At 28.8% G+C, this 24,568-nt stretch overlaps 2 protein-coding genes across 2 annotated transcripts in view; one reads left to right on the top strand and one right to left on the bottom strand.

Annotated features, from left to right (window-relative positions):
• The window catches only part of LOC142321237 (tachykinin-like peptides receptor 86C), a 392,020-nt gene that overhangs the window by 293,990 nt on the left and 73,462 nt on the right, over window positions 1-24,568 (bottom strand). The window lies entirely within an intron of this gene.
• Window positions 1,349-24,568, top strand: part of LOC142320766 (uncharacterized) — a 61,951-nt gene continuing 38,731 nt past the window's right edge. The window contains exons 1-2 of the mRNA XM_075358755.1: window positions 1,349-1,469; window positions 6,719-6,911. Of these exons, the coding sequence (XP_075214870.1) occupies window positions 1,349-1,469; window positions 6,719-6,911 (314 nt within the window). The remainder of the gene's footprint in view (window positions 1,470-6,718; window positions 6,912-24,568) is intronic.

The raw sequence follows: 24,568 nt of genomic DNA, 5'->3' as shown, positions 1-24,568 counted from the left end.
TTATTTTGTTGATGAAATATAATAACGTGATGAATAAATAAAACAAAAAAGAAATTATAATAAATCTAAATATATATTTAAACAGTAATATAAAACCATAACATACTATTGTATGAGTGTAGGGTGGTCCAAAAGATGCAGTACAGCCTATTATTTCAGAAGTTGTAAAGAAAATGAAACATTTGGATACACCAACGTAAGTTAGGTATAAGGGCCCACCTTTGGGACATAACACAACAATGGCCGCCATTTTGAATCGCTGTCCATTTATTTAAATGTGAAGGAGGTTTATTTAACACATCAAAAAATATTGAAATTTTACTAGGAATTCATTTCTGCAAACAGATTTCACGTAACTGTTACGGTATAGGAGTTATTGGCATTCAAAAGTTTGATTATTATCCTTTTGCAGGTGACGAATGATGGCTTTGATGAAGGAAGAGCGAATTGAGGTGATCTGATGTCTGATGAACGAAGGAGTCGAGTCGTTGCAGCAGATTTCAACAGGCGCAACCCAGAGAGACCATTGATTTCGCATAACACTATTGTCAAGATTCATGTGTTTTCTTCATACTCTTGATAAGTGTAAACATATCTGTCATTTTCTTATTTCTTATTCTTTAAAAATGAACCAGCTGTGCTTAAATATTATTAAGCAATTAATAACTTGTGACTTCACTTTTTTTTAAAATGTGAACTAAACAACATTACTAATTTTGTATCTGTTCTAGCTAGACAAAATGTTTAACACATATTTAAAAATGTGTATTTAACTAAAGTATGAAACTATTGCGATTTAACGTTGCGATTAATTAATTCAATGTAAATTTAAAAAGTAAATTAAGGAAGTGTAAACTATCTATAGTTTATTTATCCGGCAATTATTTAGTGTATGCTAATCACAATCAACTTATTACAACGCGGCTGGAATGGCTGTACAACCGTTACAGTCTCATATCCTAATTCAAGGAAATTGGAAATGTGTCAGACAGGTGACGTAATGGTCGTCCCAAATCTTCCACTGATGAGACAACCTCGATGATAGTTTTAGCTGCCTTTGCGAGGAGCCCACAACGCAGCACTCAATGTCTTGCAAGTGAAATTGGTGTTAGTCGTTCCTCCATTCTGAGTATTCTTCATAGCAACAAATGGCACCCATTTAAAATGTAAATGCTGCAAAAACTTTCTAAAGATGACCCAGACAGACGTATCGAGTTCTGTTCGTGGGCATTACTTCAATATCAGAACAATCCTACATTCTCACAGAGTATCCTATTCAGTGACAAGGCAGTGTTTTATGTTAGTGGCGAAGTGAACCGACAGAATCACCGATATTGGTGTGATGAAAATGCCCACTGGATTGACCCATCCAATGTTGTTGGAAATGTTAAAATTATGGTGTGGTGTGGGATATGGAGTACTCGTGTGGTTGAATCAGTCTTCATCGATGGAACACTTAATTCCGAGAGGTATTTAGACGTGCTGAGAGACACTGTCTTTCCTTTCCTTTTAAATGAAGATGGAATTCCCTTTATTTTTTCAACAAAATGATGCCTCGCCACACTTTGGGGTAAATGTTCGTCAGTGGCTCGATGTCCAGATGCCTGGGCAATGGATTGGTCAGCGTGGCCCAGTGGAATGGCCACCAAGATTACCTCACACCCATGGACTTTTATTTTTTAGGAAATTTCCTAAAAAAAAGCCTTTTAGCTCATTGAGTTCCTTCAAATTTGAAGCAACTTGTTTACGCAGAGAAGATTCGTGATGTTCACCATCTGCAACAAAGAATTACGCTGTGCTGAACGGAAATCGCACCAGAAGTGTTTCTGTAAGTGTCTGCTGATTTAATTAAGCGACTGAAGTTACGCGTACAACAAAATTGTCGACATACTGAACACATCATGTAGCCCTCCAGTGTCAATTTTGGATGCCAATAACTCCTACACATAACAGTTATGTGAAATCTGATTGAAGAAATGAATTCCTGGTAAAGTTTCAATCTATTTTGATACGTCTCATGACCCCCTTCCCGTTTAAATAAATGGACGACGATTCAAAATGGCAGCCATTGTTGTGTTATACCCCAAAGGTGGGCCCTCATTCCTAATTTACGTTGGTGTATCCAAATGTTTCATTTTCTTTACAACTTCTGAAGTAATTGACAGTACTGCGACTTTTGGACCACTCTGTATAATTGTACAATGTAGTTTTTAAAGCTTGACAGACTTTTCCGATTTCCTAAAATATTATCATTTTAAAAAACGTCTAATTGTTTTTTAATACGCTTGTTTAATCTTCAGTCTACGGTGTAAGGTTTGGAAATGAGTTATCTGTTTATAAAATTCTTGTTTCTTTTATACATATATTTTTTAAATCCTTTTTTAACCACACTAGGTCAACCGGTAACCGTCTGAAAGACGTTGCCGTAATACCCTCCTTAAGTGGGCTACTCTTCCCTTCCTACCACTAGTTGGAGTTCGAGTGCGCATCCGACCCTCGCGCGACCAACCTCTGACACCTTGAGGGTCCTCCATGCCTCATCAGAGTGTCCCAACCTTTTCGCTCTTGCGTGCGATAAGACCAAGATATCATCCGCAAGAAGGCGCTTCCCTGGCCTTGTTTCTTATATTTAGCTATTATAAATTGCACCTCATCTTTATAATAATAAAATAGCTGTAAAAAATCCAGGAATTTCATTTATTTTGGGTAATAAAATTATGATAAATTGGAATTTCTCTTTCAGCCTCGTTATGCAGTCATCATATTATTTTTCACTTGTAACTGAGTACCTATAATTGTAATGTATTGGTTCTGTTTTCTCTACTGTGCTAATGTACTTAATTTTAGTTCGAATCAGATGTCGTGAATAAATCTTTGAAGAGATTTAATTGATACTTGCTGGTGTTTTATCTGTACGTTTGAAAATACGTACGTGTATGTTACTGTGAAAGACCGAAATTAGAGATTGTCAATATTCTCCGGTGAATGTCGACACATACCAAACACGTCGATGAAAGACCGGAAAGTTTATATTTAAGCCAAACATAACTTACGCTCGCTTTGCTCACTAACCTCGTCTAATTGACGTTAAATATACAAATTATATATGTTATTCTCCAAAGTTGGAGCGATTAATCAAAGTCAAACTTTCACCATCAGCATGCACTGATGGTGAAAGTTAAATAAACATATTTTTATAACAAATTGAACAAAGGGCAAACCATGTGATCACTTATTTGTATCGTTATCGTTCAGCTGTACAGTTAACCTTTCAATTTATAAAATGTTGAAAATTTGATCAAATTTTTTTATAAATGCAGTGAATTTGATTAATCGGCTATTGCTTGTATGGTGTGGATGTTTATAAAAAAAATAACATAATATTATTTAATTCCTTATCTGTTTTGATACGAGTATATTTAACATAGATATTTATTGCTCTTGAAGTTAGTTTGACAATTTTTACAATACGTGTATTTCATGTCATGTCATATCACATACAAACGTTCAGTTGTGTTAATGGAAACTAGGTTTATGATATACTCTTTTGAGAAATGAAATAGGATAAAATTTCAAAGATGTTAGGATTTTATCTCGAATCTCCATACCATTAAAAAAACAAAAGGTTCATAAAAATGTAGACAGCTGCTTGTATTATTTGCACTGATAAAACAACGTTTCTTAATTGTCTGGATGTTCTGAGGATCAACAGCAAAATAATTTAATGTTCTATTTGATAGGATTATAGTTTTTATATGGAGGTGGAATGAGTATAGAATAGGAATTGAATTCTCAGGAAAACATGATATAACAGAGGGAAAGTACATTTTTGTATTACTTGAGAATATGCATAGAACGAAATATGAATACTGTCTTGTCTTTTTATACAAACACAACCTTTATTATCTTCTTGAATTGTTTTTTTTTTTCTGCGGGGTGGTGAGGAAGGACACAATATTCTTTTTCCCCAAGTAATTATATTCTGCGCCATTATTACAATATAATTTTTTTGCACCACTAATCTCTTTTACTGCACAACAATTTGTTGCATCTAATTATATATAATTTCTGTAACAGTAACATAGATTTAAATCTATCCGTTTATCTGCTTTTTGGACTAATTATTTTGTTTTGTAGTTATGAATTTTTAAATTTTATGGTTTTTACTTTGTTTCTTATATATGACCAGTGTTAATCTGTTGTCTTCTTTTTATTCTCATGTGTTTTACAATTTTTTTACATTCAATTGCTTGTTCTGTTTTGTTAACTATTTAATTTTATTGTTATATTTTTGATAAAATATTTATTGTACTATACTGTGTTTGAACCTTTATATTGTTTAGGAAGATATCACTGGATGCTTCCCTTTCAAGTCATAATTCACTGTACGATTTACTTATAGTTTCATTATTCAGCAAACTGATTGTAAATAAAGCAATACACAAAAAAAGAATTTTGAAAAACTTAAAAAGATATTTGACATATTTGAAGCTCTGAAATTGTTTTGTAGGCTTCTAAAATATTAAATTACGTATTTGAACGATTTATAGAAATCAGAAGGTTCTCAATTTGAAAAATTACAAAATGCACCAACTACTCTGATTATTATAATAATTTGTTTTTTAAGGAATGCTTTTTTCCCGGTATAAGTTTCTTTCAGAAACTTATTGTTGGAAGAAAAATAAAAACTCAACTATCATATAGAAGATATTTTTATTTGCTTATTAAAGTCATTACTTAGTACTGAATAACTATTGCGCGAAATTTTAAACAATTTTTACAGATTCTAATTTTCAGGAAATTAATACATAAAATATAGTAAAAATCGTGAGCGAAGGTAGATTTAAAAAATTTCAAGGTAATTCTGAAAAAAAAAAATTAATAATTTTTCATCTATATTGAATTAAAATTCGGTGTAGCGTATTTATTACGTATGTAATCTTTAAACAATATAAAATAAAAAATAAAATTGGTAAAAGTAAAAGAAAAGAGTTATTAATGAGGAAGAAACTCTTACCTCATTTTTTTATGATTAATTTTTAACCATAAAATAAACAAAATAAAGTTTTAAATATAAAAACTACAAAATAAACTTCTATTTTTCATAAATAAACTTCATTGCTTTTCATTAATACAAGTAGTATCCAATATGATGATGAATTTCCCCAGTCTGGAATGGTTCTAAGTAATACACGGTTGCTTAATAGTATTCTAAGTATTTTATAGTTGCATAAGTCTTTATTTTCTTTTTTTAATTAGCATTTAAATTCTAAAAGATAGAACATTTTATAACATAATAACTTCTCCTTTAAACTTTGTAAAAAACATCCAATAACATTTATCAGCTTAATTTTCAAATTTGGTTTTTCTTATTCATTTTTCAATATTAATTAAAATTTTTTTATGAATGATTAAAAAACAATTCAGTTTTCTTGTATATGTTTCCTTTTGATCTAAATAGGAAAACAAGAAAAATTTTCATAATTTACAACAATTTTTTTTTAAACCTAAAACTACGGATAATTATTCTATCTATATGCTTGTTATAAATGTACAAAACAGAGAAATTTGCTGTAATCCAAATTTGTTTGAAACTGGTCACAAGATTGGTTTATTACACACCAGAGTTTAAAAGAAAGTATCCATAATTAACGTGAATTAGATAATTGAAAAACTTATATTATAACTAGCCGCCCCGGGGCTTACTTCGCTCGCCCGACCGTCCAGGCAGGGACCCCCCGGGTCTAGGTAGGCACAGGAGAACCCCGGAGCCAACCGAAGGGCTCCCCCGGGCCAAAGAGCCGTAAAGATCTCTTCGCTCTCCGTTTCCGTCTAGCCAGAGGGCTCCGCACTCTTGACCCCCATAGTGTTCATTACCCTCATGGTTGTAGGAATAATACTGATAAATAACAGTTAAAAAATGCAGGCTTTATAGAAACCTGAGAAAGAAATTGAATTACAAAAGACAGAATAATAGTAATTACGGTAACTAAATTCACATACCTTTGACGACGAAAAATTTATAATTGATTTCTGTAGCTATGGTCGTATAAATATAACAATAACGTTTGTTTTCTCCAACCAGTTTTCCAGCTACTGCCGCATCTGGGTGTGAATGTGGTCAGCTGCAATCATGGCCTGCCAGACCTAACATAGCTGCAGATGTAGTGCAATATAAGTAACAAGCTCAGGTCGACCACTCCTGAGGCATGTGGTTAATTGAAAGCCAACCACCAAAGAAAACTGGTATCTTATAGTCTAGCATTCCAATCCATACAAAAGAACAACTACCTTTACAAGTTCCCGAACCTTAGAACTCTTGCCTTCGTAAATCAGCTGATTTTACGATGACGAGTTCAACCGCTAGTTGAATATAATAATAAAGAAATAAAATGATTAATCTTTTTTTCTTTAACGAATATATTTAATTCACAATTCGTCGCCATGGGAGCTAGGACCTCAGTCTATCGTTTAAAACCTTCCTTGGTATAACAAAAAGTTATCCTGTAAATTTGAAAGTACTCGATCGGTTGGTTCTCGCGTGATGCGAGAACAAAATATCAGACAGACAAACTTTAGGCTTTTTATACAAAACGCTGCAGAAAATACATTGTTAAATACTATTATTAACTCAAAATCTAATATCATTATATAATTTTTAATTTCTGTAAAATATTTTTGTGAAATAATGTTTTCTATCTTAATTTTCGATAAAAAGGCATATACAGAGTGATTCACGAAGTATGTAACAGACTTTCAGGATATATTCTACTGGTGAAAATAAAAAAGAAAATTCATGCAAACATAATTTCAGAAACGCTTTACTGGCAAGTGTTGGCTGGCGAAAGATTTCGTTCTGATTTCTGCGCCTTCAGTCAAACTAAGCGAGAGTGTAATTCTTTGAACCTAAGGTGAGTTGTTTTTAGCGATTTTATATGATTTGAAAAATTGAAAAAAAAATTGATCACAGAATTGTATTTTTAGTTTTTTTCGAGAGATTTGGGGTAAAAAACAAAAGATTGGGGTCAAAAAACAACTATTTTATATTTGGAATAAAATAGCTTTTTTAGATCGGTAATAAACACATAAAAGTTCTAAACAGGACTTGTAGAGAATTTGATTCCGAGTAAATGGTATGGATAAAGTTCACAGAAAGTAAGCAAAAATTTAAGAATTTTGAAGTTTATTAAAAATAAAACACATTAAAATATTATAGATTTTAACTAGGTATTATAAACGAAACAAAATTAAAAAAAAAAAAAAAAAAATTTTCTAACAAAAAAATTAAACATTTTAGAGAAATAAACAATTTGAATTTAAATAAGAAACATTTTAAAATCAAACCATTTAAAGGATGAATTATTATTATTTGAAAAAACTAAATCATCAAACAAACAAAGATAATAATAATAGTAATTCATATGATAATAATATTTGAACTAGAGAACAAAGAATACAAGAATACAAGTAGGAAGTCAGTTAGATAGGTAATAACTTGCATTGTTGTAAAGTAACAGCTGATTTATTCCTCTAAATTTGTAGTACAGTTTTTAAATTTAAAAAATTTTTAAATTTTTTTCAAAATTTATTGTGTTAACTAATTTAGGAATAAAAAAATTTAATTAAATCTTAAAATTAAATATTTTGATTAAATTAAAGTAAATATTATAAGTTATCCTAATCATTTAATTTGTAATAATGTTGCTAATTATTATTATTATTGTTGTTGTGAGGAATGTTATTATATTTTGAGCGTTAATTTCAACCTTAATTATTTAAAATTTTTTATTGGATGTAATTCTGAATATAATACGAAATAGAAAAGTCAATTAGAGGCTTTATTACTAACGCGATTTTTCCGTTTTTGTGATTTTTATTGCTTACAACTTAAAAACGGAGTTATCGAGAAACAGCTTTCGACATCGTTTTTATCGTTAAATTTTACATTGAAATCGTGTATCGCATGTCCTCTTCTTATTTAAAAAAAAAAGATTGCTTCAGTGTGGTGGATCTAAGATATCTGATAAAAATTTCAAATACACCATAAAATAGTTATTTTCTAACTATGTACATCCATAAATGTTTCTACCTCCTTATATCTCTGTTTTGAAATATGATGTCGTTTCCGTACTCTAACATCACCTTCATTTATAAAATTAGAAAATTTAAAATTAATTTTAAGTAGTGAATTATGAAATTAGTTAAAATTAAAACGTAAATTGCACATAAATTGTGAAAAAAATACATATTACGGTAAAATCTCGTTTCACTTCTCGTTCATTTCGATGATAAAGTAATAAAGCGATGTTAAAATAATGATAAAATAATAAAGTAATGAAACCTTTCATTGAAATTCGCTTTTTATGAAAAGTTGTTTTACAATGAAGTTTATTCTGTAAATAAAAAAAATAAATTTCTCCTGTATTATTTTTTCAAGCTCGCAACCAAAATAAAAAAAAAATAAAAAAAATCATTTACTTTTTTTTTTTTTTTTTTTTTTTAGTTACTTGGACAAATGAATAGAATTATACGCAGAAATAGAAGGTTTTACTTGTTTTGTTGTACGAATTATTAAAGTTGACAACAACGCTAAGGTATTAACCTTTAAATGCAGTTCTGTTAGACAACTTACAGCTGTAGGTTATTTTTAGATTAACTGAATTAATACGCACATTAATTAGTTATACAATAGATAAATAGTAAATTCTTTATTTCCACCAATTAGAAATAACTTTATCGAATAAAATAAAATTTCTTTACCTTCTCGATTGTTATCACAAAATTTTGAGGCCTCCTGACTTTCAAAATACTACAATCTATGTTTCAAAATTAGTTATGTATTCATGTGTGCTTTTATAGTTGGTTTCTACTTATCTTATCATCATAACAGTTCAACTAAAAAAAAAAAATCTGGTATAGTAATAGAGAAATTGATTTTATGAAATTTTACTTTCCTACCCGTTGCACTATACAATATTAAGTGAATGAAAATATTGGATACCCGATTCTATGAATTTATCGATGTTTTGATATCCCTTAAGTACAAAAAATAAAAAAAACTTAGGATGGAATTATGTGTGTATTATACATAAGATGTAGATTGTAAGTCATACATATAGTATAGCATACTACAGATGTAGTATATGTGTTAGCGTGAAAGACCGAAATTAGAGAATGTTAAAATATTCTTCGGTGAATAGATTTAATCTAATAATAAAAAAATAGATTGAATTTATTTATTTTAAAGATTGGTATCGGGTGAGTTTTTGTTTTAATCTCTAAATATTGTTTCCCCCCACCAGAGCTTATCTGTGTTTGTCGACATATACCGACGAAGGTCCAAATAAGTAAAAATATTGGTCTTTAACCGACATATTTGATGTGTGTTGATATTCACCGGAGAATATTAATATTTGCCAGATATCGGTCTTTCACGGTAACATAAACATTAGGTATTCAGGTGTTAATTAGCGTTTTTTTGTGGTTTTGCTTAATTTCTCTGAAAGAGTAAAAGTATAATTACGAAACTCTTTCGTATTGTGAATTGTGTATATAGTCACTCATATTCAATTTTTATGAAAATTAGAACCGAATTTTTATCAGCGATTAAACAGATTAAAAAAAAAACTTAAAAGATTAACATATATCAACCTTGATTAAGATCCAAAATATTATTTTTATATCTTAACTTGAAACATTAATGGCGGATTCCCATCCATTCTTGAGGAAAAAAAAATATTTTACACCTTATTCGATAAAGATCAGTTTGTGAAAACAAGTTTAAAGTTGATAAAAATTAAAGCCTATATAAAGCGTTCACAATTTCTATTGGAAAGAATTTTTAAAAAATCATGAGTGGGGATGTTCAAGGTAAAATATTCTTCTAAACCAACCGTAAGGTTAACTTCTTTTCATAAATTAATTCTACAGCTAAAATAGTGTTAAATTTTAGAAAATAAAATATTTCTAATTTCTTTACAAATTGGATAATTAGTTTTTTTTTAATTGTACCAACCAACTGATCTGGAAAGTTTTAAAAAGAGTTTTCTGTTATCCGTATAAGAAGAGTTTTTCACCTTTTTGAACAGATTTGGGCTTACACCTATAAAAATATTAATTTTTTTAAAATACTTAAGATATGTTTAAATATTAGCGTCTTAAAAATTAAAACTCATATATGATAGGATTGAGGTTATGCAATTTTTTATAAGTGGTGTTTAATAAATAATCGAAAACAGTTTTTTTTTTTTTAATAAATGAATAAGGTAACTGGTAAAGGCAGTAATAATTTTAAATTCGATCAGTGGAGGAAGTTTTAAATTTTAAACTATTTGTAAATGCCTGGAAAGTTCCAACATTATTGCCAGCAGGTTTTTTTTCAGAATATTAAGTTAATACACAGTTCTGGTTAATGTTTTTGACCTTAACAGTCGATTCCTTATAAAAATATATAAATATTAATAACAATGCTTTGAACCTATTGTATTGCAAGCGATACGTTCAACAGTTGAGTTTATGTGCAGGATTAAATTTACACATATATCTTCAAGTACATCGTAATTTAACGTTAAAATAGTCTTTCTTTTTCTGCAGCAGGTTAACCAAATTTTTAATTTACCTTTGGCGTTAATAATATTAGTCGTATGCAATTTTTATTAGGTATAAATTAATACTTTACTTTCTTTTTGATTACAGTATTTACTCTTTCTTTTATATCATTTTTGATTTATTATTTTGTTACCGTTGTTTTAAAATGTTCATTGTTTTATGCTTATTTATTTTAAGACTGGTAGAAAGAGAGGGAATAAAAAAATGTCTTTCATTCCAATGCTAAATTTTATTCTCTTTTTTTCTAGACAGTGGTTAAATCTTTATTGTCTCGGTAACGAATACTATTCCACAGATGCAAACACCACCATTATTCAGTTTTTATTTTCATTATGCTTTATTGTCTTCGGTTTTTTTTTACATTAAAAAATAATTACGCGTTGAATTTTTTTACATACCTACTTATAAGTCGTAAATTCCTTCTACCCGTAACTGACTGAATTATATAATATATAGTTAAAATTTGTTAGAAGTATTTAGATTTTGTAAATCGTTATTTTACGAATAAAAAAGTCACTAAAAATAGAAGTTTGCTTATGAGAATAGAAAACTTTTGTTAATATTCAGTAAATTTTCTATGTTATTCAAATAAAATTTCTATCTAGTTTTAGTATAGTTGTTTAAACCGGTTATTTTAATCTAGATTTTAAATTTATTAACGTGGGGTATTAACAGTGGCGGCTCACGTATAGGCACTATGGAACTGCAGCACCTCATATTTCCACTTGATGTTATCGATAACATTTAATATAATGAGTCCTTTTTCTTTAATTCTTTCTTTATACTTGTACAAAATATAATCCTTATGCTTAATGTCAGTAGCCATCCTCCAGTTTATGAAATAGATAGAAAAGGTTTTGTGTGGAACTGTGCGCTTCACAGTTCCAGTGGCGTGGTGTTTGGGTGTTGTGCGCATGCGTACATAGGAGGCTGCACACGAGGCTGCCAGGGAGAGAGAACACTGTCGCTCCCGCAGTGCCGATCACCCTGGAGTGCTGGTGGAAAGTACGTTTTTTTACTCCGCGTGTGTTGTGCTTAAAAACCGTGTACCACATTCTTGGATGTGATAAAGTGTAGAATTAGATTATTAGCCTGCTTTCAGCTATTCTATTTGATTCATTTCTTTTTTCAAAACAAGAATGGATTTAATTTTTAAATGAATAGATCAAGCTTGAACTGTAACAATTTAGGTTAAAGTAAGTAAAAGATATTTGATTTTGTTCTTTTAGGATTTTATTAAGTTTCTGAATAAATTTTTTTTTATACATGTTTGTTTCCTTTCGCACAATTTAAAAAAAGAGATAAAAATTTTCTGGAGCAGCACACCCACTAATTTTAGTTAAGAGCCGGCACTGGGTATTGATAAATATTAACAAGAAAGTTGTTGCGTAGATATAACACGAAGTCATCCATATCTATTTTCCTGAAAATTTAACTTGCTAGAATTATGAAATATAATACTGCTTTTTATTTGCTTCTACCGCTATTCAAACTTAAATACTGCTCATATGTTTAAAGGGAAACTACGAGCTGTATTTTTCTTTGCAAAGGTTAATAAAATATAATTTTCTTTTACGATACAAGTAAAATAGAATAAATATTTGTTTAGGCTTAAAAAATAATATATTATCATTTTACATACAGGAAAGATATTTTTATAACTGAAATAATTTTTTTTTTTTAACAAAAAAAAATCAAAAAGAAAAAAGAGTTCGTAGGAAGTTTTAAAAAATTAATTAGAATATGTAGTAGTATCGATTGCTTCAAGCTTTACAGATGACATTGTAACTGTGATGTTACCGAGAAGGTCGCATTTATTCACGACCCAGCTGCGACCTTTAACAGTTTTAATCAGTAAAACATCATAATTTCATGTAAGTACTAAAAGTAACAGTACTTGGATTGCTTGGAATTGAAGCATTTAAAAAAGAATTTGTCATGTATATATTTATTTGAATCAAATTATAGATATTTCAAAAATAAACAAATTAAAAGTATTAATCTTCTACTGAAAAAATAATCATATTATTATTTTATGTTATTTAATACTTCTTATTAAATAACATAAATAAGTGTAAAACGATTTGAAAAGGTCTTCTCATTCATAAATAACAAAGACACTGCTGCAGTATGACACCAGTTAAAACAAAAACATACTATTCACTTCATTAAACTACATTCTACTGACAAAAATTCACAGCAGTAACGCAACATGCAATATATTTATAATATGCCATAAAATGCACCTTTGGCCAGCTGATTTCTGAATTACCAACATATGAAATCATGTTTCTCAAATTTTCAATTTGACAGTTAATCGAGGAAGATATGTAAACTTTATTGTTTGAATATCATTAGTGCTGGTTTTTTATTTTATTTTTAAAATTATTTTTTTCATTAATATAACAACACCTTTTGTATCATTCACTTTTTAGGAAAGCAAACATGCTTTATACGTGCAATCCCTACGGTACGTGTTAATAATAAAATCAAATTTCTTGAACTTTTATTTATTTTTTATTGTGCAATTCTACATTAATTCTCTCAGAATTAGATTTTCTACAAGTTTTGATAATAAATTTTACACATCTATTAGCCATTAAACAAAGTTTTTTTTTATGACAAACGTAAAGTGAAGTGTTTTTAGAAAAAATGGTTTTCTTTTTTTATATCAGATATTATAAAAACTACTCGAGATATAGTTTTAAAAGTTTTCAAGCCAAAAACCATAAGAAATCATCAAGTTTACCTCTTAATTTGGATTCCTGGAATCCCAGTAAGGTTTTATTTCACTCTTTGTCCAGGAATCAAGGTGAAATTTTTTGCTATCCTGACTCGCTAACGTAGCATTTCCGTATCCATGTTTGTATGAACTATTTTCATTATTTTCGCAAGTAGAATGAAATCAGAAAGTGCCAGTAACAAACACTACGTGAATCACTTTATATAATAATTATTAATTTTTCGTTATTTTATTTAGATTGATGATAAATAGTGCATTATTTTGGATGATATGAGAGATATGGATGTTGTAAGTATGTGCAAATATACAACATAACTTTATTTTTTCTGTTATTAGTCGAATCACTTTCTGCTTGTATTCACAGTTTTATTAAAAATAACATTAACTTACACAAAATACGAAATATTTCATCTCATAGATACTTAAAGAACTCTGAAAGTATGTAATAAAGATCTCCGTGGCGGATTGATCGCTATTAATTTAGCCTCTTCATCTGGAAGATTTCGGATTCAAACTCTGATCTGGCATGGTATTTATTTATACGTTACAAAATTTCAATTCCATACACTCGTGCACAAATTTCGATCTTACTAGGTGAATTATCGACAAAAAATAAAATACATAAATAAGGCGAACCAGAAAAGAATGTTAACATTTCATAAAATGCCAATTTGGAAGGCATTTTAGAAAACATGCAAACGGGTTTGTTTAACTATCTTAGGAGTGTTTAAATATTAATTAGTATGCGTATCGATTGTTTCAAGCTTTGCAACTGACGTCGTAATTACGATGTTACCGGGAAGGTCGCATTTATCACTACCCAGTTGCGACGTCTAAGAGTTTATTAGTCAGTAAAACATGCTAATATCACGTAAGTACTAAATATAACAATACCTGAATTACCTGGAATTGAAGCATTCGAACAAGATAATTACCTATATTTATCTTGTAAATATTTGTGTAATTCAAATTAAAGATATTTCATTAACAAAATTTGCTCGTATGTTACAAAAATATACTTCTGTATTTATGCATACACAGAAGATTTAAAATAATAACAGTAAAAGATTCAAAAAGTTATACATCAGATGACAATCAGTATGATAATTAATAGATAGGTAAATAGTATCATTTACATACACTGCTACACTCATAAACATTAATCTCACGTATCATCGTTATATTACATTCAAAAAATAAATAAATAAAAAATAATTAAATAAAAAATAAAAATAAATAAAAAAATATAAAAATAATATAAAAATAATATTTCACAAAATATATAAAAATAAAAATAAAAATAAATAAAAAATAAATAATAATTTATCTATGCAATAATTTATCGGGTAACCTCAGTTACCCGAGGCTGATGTAAGAATATATTTTTGATTTCATAGTAAAAAACGTTCTTATAAAGTGAGCATCAAATGTCTTATCCCAAATCTCTATGCAATAATTAATATAATGCAATAATTAATATTCAAATTAAAGATATTTCATTAACAAAATTTGCTCGTATGTTACAAAAATATACTTCTGTATTTATGCATACACAGAAGATTTAAAATAATAACAGTAAAAGATTCAAAAAGTTATACATCAGATGACAATCAGTATGATAATTAATAGATAGGTAAATAGTATCATTTACATACACTGCTACACTCATAAACATTAATCTCACGTATCATCGTTATATCTTAAGGACTTTACAATACAAATAAATTTACGGGAATTTCTACAAAGTTTCAGTGGTTTAACAAACCCATCTGAATGAATGAATGAATCAGTCAATATTTATTCCCTCAACATTATGCAATTACTAATGGTAATACATAAATATAACAATTAAAATATACATATCAATTTCTTTACAAACAGGATTACATAATTATAATAAATTTCAATTAGGGTTTACTAGCAGCAGAGAACTTGAGTCTTAGTGATGGCGCTATCTAGTTAATATAAATTATAAATATTTTGTTGTTAACATTCACAATAAAACAATTATAGATTAAACATGATATTAATCTACAATTTAGGCTTCGCTTTCATACAACGATAAAGTCAGCCAAAATTATGGATTCAAAATAGATATAGACTGAACAACTGCAACATTATTGAGAATAATTTATAAGATTTATTTTGAAATAGAATTTATCCTATATCCATTCCACTATTTTCCTAAGTGTGGAATTACTTAACCTCGAACATATAAATTAGGTTAATCGTTTGTGACTTCCTTAATGAAACTTTCTCCAACACGAAGTCATGAAAACCCTGGGAACATTGAAACGTTGTAAATTATATGATAATTTTTTTTTTTGTAAAAAAAAGTTTCTGTTTATATTCAAATGCCAAATTAAATTACTTACGTACCTTTGTCTTATTGTTAGAACACCATTTCTTTAAAAGGCTTTGCTAAAATATAGGCGACAGTTACTCGAGGCTGATGTAAGAATATATTTTTGATTTCATAGTAAAAAACGTTCTTATAAAGTGAGCATCAAATGTCTTATCCCAAATCTCTATGCAATAATTTAGCAAAGAATTAGCATATACATATTATGTCGACTTAATTATATGAGAAGATTTTATTTTTCTATTTTTTGAAGTCGATAAATTAAGTATCTTAATCTATTACTTAAAAATTTGACATTTCACAAGATGCTGTGTAAATTCTGATCTAATGGTTTTCCATAGGCTGGCCAGCAACATTTGGAGAAAACGTTACATATAGGTTGTCTAAAAGTATTGAGCTTTTATAGGCCAAAATTGAGTATACATTTATTGTTATTGGAAAATAACATTATGAAACCACATATGCACCATCTATTTCGATGAACTTCTGCTATTTTTCCGGCAACTCCATAATTCCGTCGCTATAGAACATCTGTGTTTCTGATAAAAAAATTGTGACGTGGTTTTCACAGGCCTCTTTTGAAATTCACTTAACACGATTCAGGGAGTTTTGCAGAAATCGAGGCAAATGATAGTCTGACGGTGCCAGATTCGGGCAATATGGCGGATGCATTAAAACCTCCCAGTCTAGTTGTTTCAATTTCTGGCTGGTCGTTAAAGGTGTATGCGGTTTGGTGTTGTCAGGGTGGTATACGACATCCTCACTGTTGACTAGTTCAGACTGTTTTAATTTCTAGGTGCAATCGCAGTAATTGTTGACAGCACAGGTCTGATCTATCGTTCTGCCTGGCAGCAGCAGTTCGTGATTAGATTTTTCTGAGTCAGATTGTGTTGCACCCAAACGTCGATCTTTTTTTTTTTTTAGCCAGCTTTTTCCAAATGGTTTAACACTGTATAGTGATGATTGTTCACTGGCGATGTCATTAATACTTACATGTCAGTTTTCCTCGACTTTGGCTAGAATCATTCACGTTTCTTGTGATTGGTCGCCCACTACGAGAAGCATCTCGAGGACATCTATATTTCCAGACCGAAAGCGATTGAACGGTCTTTTGGCTGTTGCTTTTGATAATATATCCTGCCCATAAACAGCACAAATTTCTTCACAAACCTGCGCAGAATTTGCGCAGTTTTGCGGAAGTTTCACTCATCTTCAAGACGTAATACCTTACGTCTAACTGTAAGAATTCCAATACTTTTGGCTTATTTAGTAGCTTCAACTGCCAGCTGTCAAATGACGTTAGGCCTGACCCACTGCGACTCATACACACTGAGATATGGGACATTAACGCTATCTCGTGCGCCACAGATTACTACCTTTTAGACCACGTATTATTTGGTTTATCCCGGTTTAAAATTAGTGCATAGTGTTCCAAGTCGATTTCCAGATTTTAAAAGTATATTCTCTTCCGTGTGTAAAATATCGTCTCAAGACTTTCCTGAGAATAAAACAGCAGTTTTTTTTGGCAAGAAATATAACAATGACATTAACCGGTCATCAATTTTAGTAGATATATTACGTAAAAATATATTAATTACATTTAATTAGCTATATTAGAACTTTTTTTTAGAATGTAAATAAATATAAGCTTTAGAGTAAAAATAAATTTCAACTTTATCATATTTGGGACGAGGATAAATTGTAGGCTGTTTAAAATACTTGGAAATTTTAGCAAGATCTTTGAGTATAAATTTAGGAACGTTAGTAGTTAATTCCAAAAAAAAGAAAAAAAACGAATCATGTTGAATTACTTTATTTAGTGGATATTCACGGTTTAATGTTTTATAAAACCAAGTTTGAAAAAAGGACAATTAAATAAGAATTAGTTTAGTACCAGTAACAAAAATTAATTTAATTAAAACCAGTTACTTCAATAATTTATTCATTTAAATTACAACATTGCTTATTTTTGAGTGTAAAGACTTATTTATTAATTGACTGTAAAGATAGGACTCTTTAGATTTTAACTTTTTATACAATTAACGTTAGAAAATAATTTGTTTTTTAATAACGTACTAAAAATAATCTTCTGAACTGGATTACATTTTATGTTTCACAATTACGTTAATTAAAGATAAAAGTATGACTTTTAAAATTTATGTGGGCACGAATGTAGAATTATATTGAAAACTTTTGAAAGAGAAAAAATAAGGGATATCTTTTTTCTAGTAATATTTTATATTTCATTCATCATTTAAGACACGGATGCATCGTTACAACATAAATCTCATCATTAAAATTTTTCTTGTCATTTTATTTCTACATTCAATTAAATAACGTTAAATTATCCGGAAAATAAATACATTTTAATATCAATCTGAATATCTCATTTTATCTCTTATACAATTCTGTCTCTGATTCTCAATTGCTTTTGTATTTAAGAAGTAAAATAGTCTAACTACGAAATAGAAAAACAGCATATTCATGTTTACTTTTAAAAAAAGTAACAGAGATTGTAATTTAATATTTTCAACATAAAGAATCTCCCTCGAACAAATGGAGAAATTTTCAGGTCGGCTGGCGAAAATAATGAAAAAAATTTCATCTAAACGTATGTCTGCAAATGCTTTTTTTCGAGTTACAGCTATCGAAAAGTTTCGCCCGGATTTCAGTTCTTCTAATAAAAATAAGCCGACACTAATTTTTGGGACCCAAATTAAGGAGTAAAGTTGGTAGCTTCATATATAATTTGAGCTGGGTAATAGGATAAAATAGATCCCACAGATGTAACTCTACTAGATTTTAAAATATTCGACGTAAAACACAAAATTCGGTATCGACGAAAACAAGTGTCTGAGGTTTGTAGTACAATAACTTAGTTGAATGATTATTAAATGTGAAAGATTTAGTAGCAAAATTGTAGAGAATTAATTTTTTTTTTAATTAATGTAAATATAGCGAATAAAAAGTAAATACAATTTTTTTTTAAATCTGTTTTTTATTGAAGAAAAACCAGACGAAAAATTGACAGAGAATTGTGTTATTCTTTCTGCACCTAAGAAACATTCTTTTTAAAAACAAAAACGCTAATTACTGAAAGTAATTTTAAATGAAATACAATATTTATAAAACAATATTCTATCTGTGTATATTCAATAATTTACACAGGTAAAACAAAATAATTACGTAAAAAGCTAAATAAGGCTATTGTACTACAAACCTAAAAAAAACTTGTTTTTGACCGAATTTTGTGTTTTACGTCAGATATCTTAAAAACGACTAAAGTTGGAGTTTTAGAATCTGTATTATCAATTTTCTCTTTACTAATTTATTTCTGATAATAGATTATCATTTTCTCACTGCTGAAATACTAACTGTAAGAGTCTAAATTCGTAATAATTTATAAGCCATATCGATATTTTAGTATGAACGAAAGTCACTTTGACTCCAAGGAGTTAGAACTGTAAGCGATGGTAAGTTACAATTTTACCTTCAGTTATTTTATTATACATTTTTAAGATAACACCTTAAAAATGTATAATATATGAAGCATAATTGTGTGGAGCGCGGATAATTTTTTATGCCTTTAGCCGGAAAATCTCGTAATGCATTTCGGCTCTAGAGAGTAACAGATGAACGAGCAAACAATAAATCTAAGTACACTATTTATTCTATTTAAAGACCATGTTAGTATGAAAATTAGGAAGTCTGGTTTTCACTGATAAGAACCTCAGCATCAAACTGTGCTTTTTAATCAGCCACCGGTTAAGAAAAGAATTTCTTTGATAATTTTATTCTGTCTATATCAATAACTTCTAGTTGAGTAACAACAGGTCTTTCTCTCACTCCCTTTTCTTACTCTCTTACTCTCTTTTTTACATTTTCATTTCCCTCAATAACTGAGTATCTATTTCATCTTAAGTTATATGAGCCTTCTACTTCCATTCAAAGATGTTGTCTTATCGACCTATTTCTGAATTATTTTTGCACTCTTATTGCGGTCAATAAGCCTTATAATTAAATCCAACTAAAATTTACCGTTCAATTTTAAATCAGTATTTTAAATGTATGCGTTTTTGATGCAAAATGCTAAAATCTTTTCTAAATTAGTAATTGTAATAAAATTTTTGTTAAGTGTATAAATATGTATGACAATTGCCATATAACAGTAGTGATTTGTTTAAGACAAAATTGCCTACCCGATTTTGCAATTATCTCTTGTAGGAAAGATACAATATCACTATCTCCACTCATCACTGGAAATTACATAATATAATCTGTATTATTTATACGCTATCTGGCTGAGTATAATATTCTACATAAAACTACAAATAAAATATTAGTTAGGTATGGTTTAATAATAGGTAATCTAAAAAGTAGTGAGCCTTTTGCTCACGAGGTAGCTTTAGCTTATTCTGTCAAAAGTCGAGAAAGATCGGCACGTAAACAGTCATGACATCGCTAATGACCTAAACATCTATTTTTTTTTTTTTTGTCTTCAGTCATTTGACTGGTTTGATGCAGCTCTCCAAGATTCCCTATCTAGTGCTAGTCGTTTCATTTCAGTATACCCTCTACATCCTACATCCCTAACAATTTGTTTTACATATTCCAAACGTGGCCTGCCTACACAATTTTTCCCTTCTACCTGTCCTTCCAATATTAAAGCGACTATTCCAGGATGCCTTAGTATGTGGCCTATAAGTCAGTCTCTTCTTTTAACTATATTTTTCCAAATGCTTCTTTCTTCATCTATTTGCCGCAATACCTCTTCATTTGTCACTTTATCCACCCATCTGATTTTTAACATTCTCCTATAGCACCACATTTCAAAAGCTTCTAACCTTTTCTTCTCAGATACTCCGATTGTCCAAGTTTCACTTCCATATAAAGCGACACTCCAAACATATACTTTCAAAAATCTTTTCCTGACATTTAAATTAATTTTTGAAAACATCTATTACCAAGGAAAAATAATATTTTTTTGAATGAGTTTTAAATACTTGTTGCTATTGTAATAAAAAGTTAGGTACTTCAGTTTTACGTTTATATATATATATATATATTTATTTATTTATTTATTTTAGTATGTTTTATTGAATGAGAATAAAATATTTCATAATCATTGTTAATAGAATCTATTTATATACAAAAATACTTCCTATAATAAACGTACATAAAAGTGTATATTATTACCATTCTTAAGATATTTACATATTTCTTTTAAGAAAATTTTATATATTTAAAAACAAGAAAGACGAGAACCAAGCTCCAACGGATATCCGCTTATAAGCATTCTTTCCTTACTTTAATATTCTGAATCTCTTTCCGATATTTCATTATTTAATTAAGCTAAATTTTGTTATAATTAAACTGTTTAAATAATTAATTACAAACTATATATAATAAAAATTTATACTGAAAAAAAATAACATATCGATTTTCAATCGATTTATATGACTTGAATTTTTTATTGTATTTTACCTAATTGATTATCATCCTGATTGAAATGCTTTTCAACACTTATCTCAGAGGTAAACCAAGAACTACCTAAACCGATTTCGCTAAAAAATTCACAATTTATTATTATTTGTTCTGGGAGTGTTTACCAGAGTTTTTTTTAATTTGTGTTATTAGTTCCATATATATTCATTCGGGTTGGTCTAGTAGTGAACTCGTCATCGCAAATCAGCTGATTTCGAAGTCCTGAGTTCTAAGGTTCAAATCCTTGTAAAGGCAGTAAGTTTCGTACTAACAAGTACGACAAGTACTAACAAGTACTTAGTTTCAATCGATTTGAATACTAGATCGTAGATACCGGTATTCTTTGGTGGTTGGATTTCAATTAACCACACACCTCAGGAATGGTCGACCTGAGACTGTACAAGCCTACACTTCATTTTCATTCATACATATCATTCTCTGAAGTAATACCTCGGAGGTTACACAAAAAAAAATTACGTGTCGACCGATATTTTTTCGTTTTGGATGACGATACAATTAATACTGTACATTTTATTATTTTCGTAATATAATTTTTCAGATATAATACAAAATTTATTTAATTCACACACTCAAATTTTGCAAACCGAAGCATTGCCGGATCTGCTAGTTGTAAATAAATTGAGGTTTTTTCCTAAAAAATAAAATATTTTTGAACACATACATACAGGTATAGGTTGTATATAGAAGGGAAGGGATTATAATTTAAGCACAATGCAATAATTTTTTTTTAAATTAAATGATGAGAAACCTAAATTTACAAAATAGTAGTAAAATAATAATAATAATAATAATAATAGCCATTGAATACACGTAAATGTGAAAATCTTTGAATAAACGTTTTCAGTAAAGTTTTCATTTTCCAGATATTTTGAGAGACATATAAATTAAAACACCACAAAATAAGCTATGTTTACGAATGAGTAGTAAGGAAGGAGTAATTATTAGAGAGAAAACGTTTAAATCTGTTGAATAAGTTTCTCCCTTTAATTTTCATCAAAGTCATAAGGGTACCTGTAGTAGTAATTAGTCTTGACCGGAATGATTATGACCTTGCTTTTATCAACCTAACGTCACGTTAATATCTGGTATTTTCGTTTACACGTATTTATTAAACAAAATTGATTAAAATAACATTTTAGTTATATAAATACTAAGAAAAAAATGATCAGCTATAAAATATTCATGATTAGTATAGAAATACAATTACACTACTGTATTATTTTATCAAATTTATTAAAGATTAGATTTTAGGAAATTTATTCTAATAGATAAAATTACTTATAAATATTAATTTCGTTGACGTTATTTAATTAATATAAACTATATACACCCGTTTTCGTTCAGATGGTTCAAAAGAGGGGTAGCAAAGACGTGTACTTTTAGTGATCGTACTTATTTAAGTTTTGAAGTTTAATTTAAATAGTCGATTTAATAAGACTGCAGTTTAAGCCAAGAGTGTAGTTGCTAAAAATCAAATTAGTGTGGTTAACAAAACTTTATTGGTAGAGTTATTTGACTGTAGACTCGAATATCCAAATTCTGGAAAGTGATTTTCTTTATTTGTTGATACAATAATTCCTATATATACAACTAAATCTAGTAACGATTTGTACCAACCGTGCAAGTGTTTTAAAATCATATTTTTCAGTTATTTCGGTCTTAAACATTATTCTTGATTAATTAGACGATAATAACAAAAACTATCATTAAAACATTTGACACAAAGAAAAAATAACAAAATTCGATAAAAGTAAAAATTTACATATGTAAACGCTTAGTTCTCTGTATGCTTATCTGTGAGTTTCTTATTTCTTTCTTAAAAAATGTTTGAGATGCAGATTAAAGATATTTTGTACTAACGTAAAAAATGTCAATTTTAGCGATATACAATATGTATGAATATATGGGGGCGCGTGTGCGTGTATGTATTTGTGTAATGTGGACTTTCGTTTACGAATCAAATGAGTGTAACACCAATTTTTAACGCGGATATAAATGTTGACTTATCAAATTATGTTATATTACGTAATATTTTAACCATTTTGTTTTAAAGGAAATGGAGATAACAAAATTACACTATATTTATAATTACGACTTTAAAACAACTGAAAATATAAAAATTTAATTTTTTGCAGATGTTATTTTCATTGTAATGTAAAATAAGAATGTTATTTTTGGAATAGTTTACAGGGCAACGAAGTTAATATTGTATGCAAAAATTGTGAACTAAAGACTTCTTTATTCCCAGTTGACTCAGCACTTATATGGATACAAGTAGATTAAATGCTTGTAACCATTTAAATATTTGGAACTTTATACAGCTGTTCATATATTTTAAATTGAGCATTGTTATTTTCTTTTACTATTACTAATAAACATAACAAAATTTAATTATTGTTACTATTTGTATTGAGTAGGGGTATTAAGATTTAATTTTGCAATTTTTATTTACAGAGTTTTAAGTTATCGTTAAATTTTGTCTACTAGTATAGTATTTATTTTGCAATAGTTTAAGACCGTATCCAAGAACAAGCGGGGAAAAAAATGAGAAAACCATACATTCATAGGAAGAGTAAAAATATTATTATCAAAATTATTAACCACTTAAAGAAGAAAAAATGTAGGCGGATAATTAAATACACAGACTTCAAGCGGTAGCTGTTAGTTCACATTTTTCCCGATGCGAAGTTAAGTTTATTACATTGTAGATTGCTGTTGTAATCACAGAGCTGTACCGAGGAAGGCGAGATAAAGTCTTAAACGAATACTAATATACATTTATATAACAGATTATATGCGAATATAGATTACTATATTTACATAATATTATTTTAATTTAAAATAAATATTATATTTTATATTTATATTTTGATTAACATAGGGGTGACTGCTTCTTAATAAATTAACAATAAATATTCATTAGTCATGGTTACAGTTATAAAATCAAATCATTTTTAAATATACTTAATGAGTATTAATAGAGTTCTACTAAATTAACGTTAATAAGCCATTAGGTTAGAAGAAGTCGTTAGCTTCATAAAAATAATTTAAATCTCATATTCTGTTATAATAGTAAAAATACTATTCATTTTTTTTATGGTCACGCAGTAAATAGTATGAATCAATTCAGTTAGCACAGTATTTAAAAAATTATGTAAAAATGTAAACAATGCAATTCATCAACGCAGTTCTACTCTCAGCTCTATTGTAAATTCATTTTTACTCCACTGTATAGTTTTTTTTTCTTTTTCTGTTTAGCCTCCGGTAACTACCGTTTAGATAATTCTTGGATGAATGAGGATGATATATATGTATGAGTGTAAATGAAGTGTAGTCTTGTACATTCTCAG

Source organism: Lycorma delicatula, chromosome 3, assembly GCF_047948215.1.
Source record: "Lycorma delicatula isolate Av1 chromosome 3, ASM4794821v1, whole genome shotgun sequence".
Classification (NCBI taxonomy): Eukaryota; Metazoa; Arthropoda; class Insecta; order Hemiptera; family Fulgoridae; genus Lycorma; species Lycorma delicatula.
This window is presented reverse-complemented; position numbering and strand designations above follow the sequence as displayed.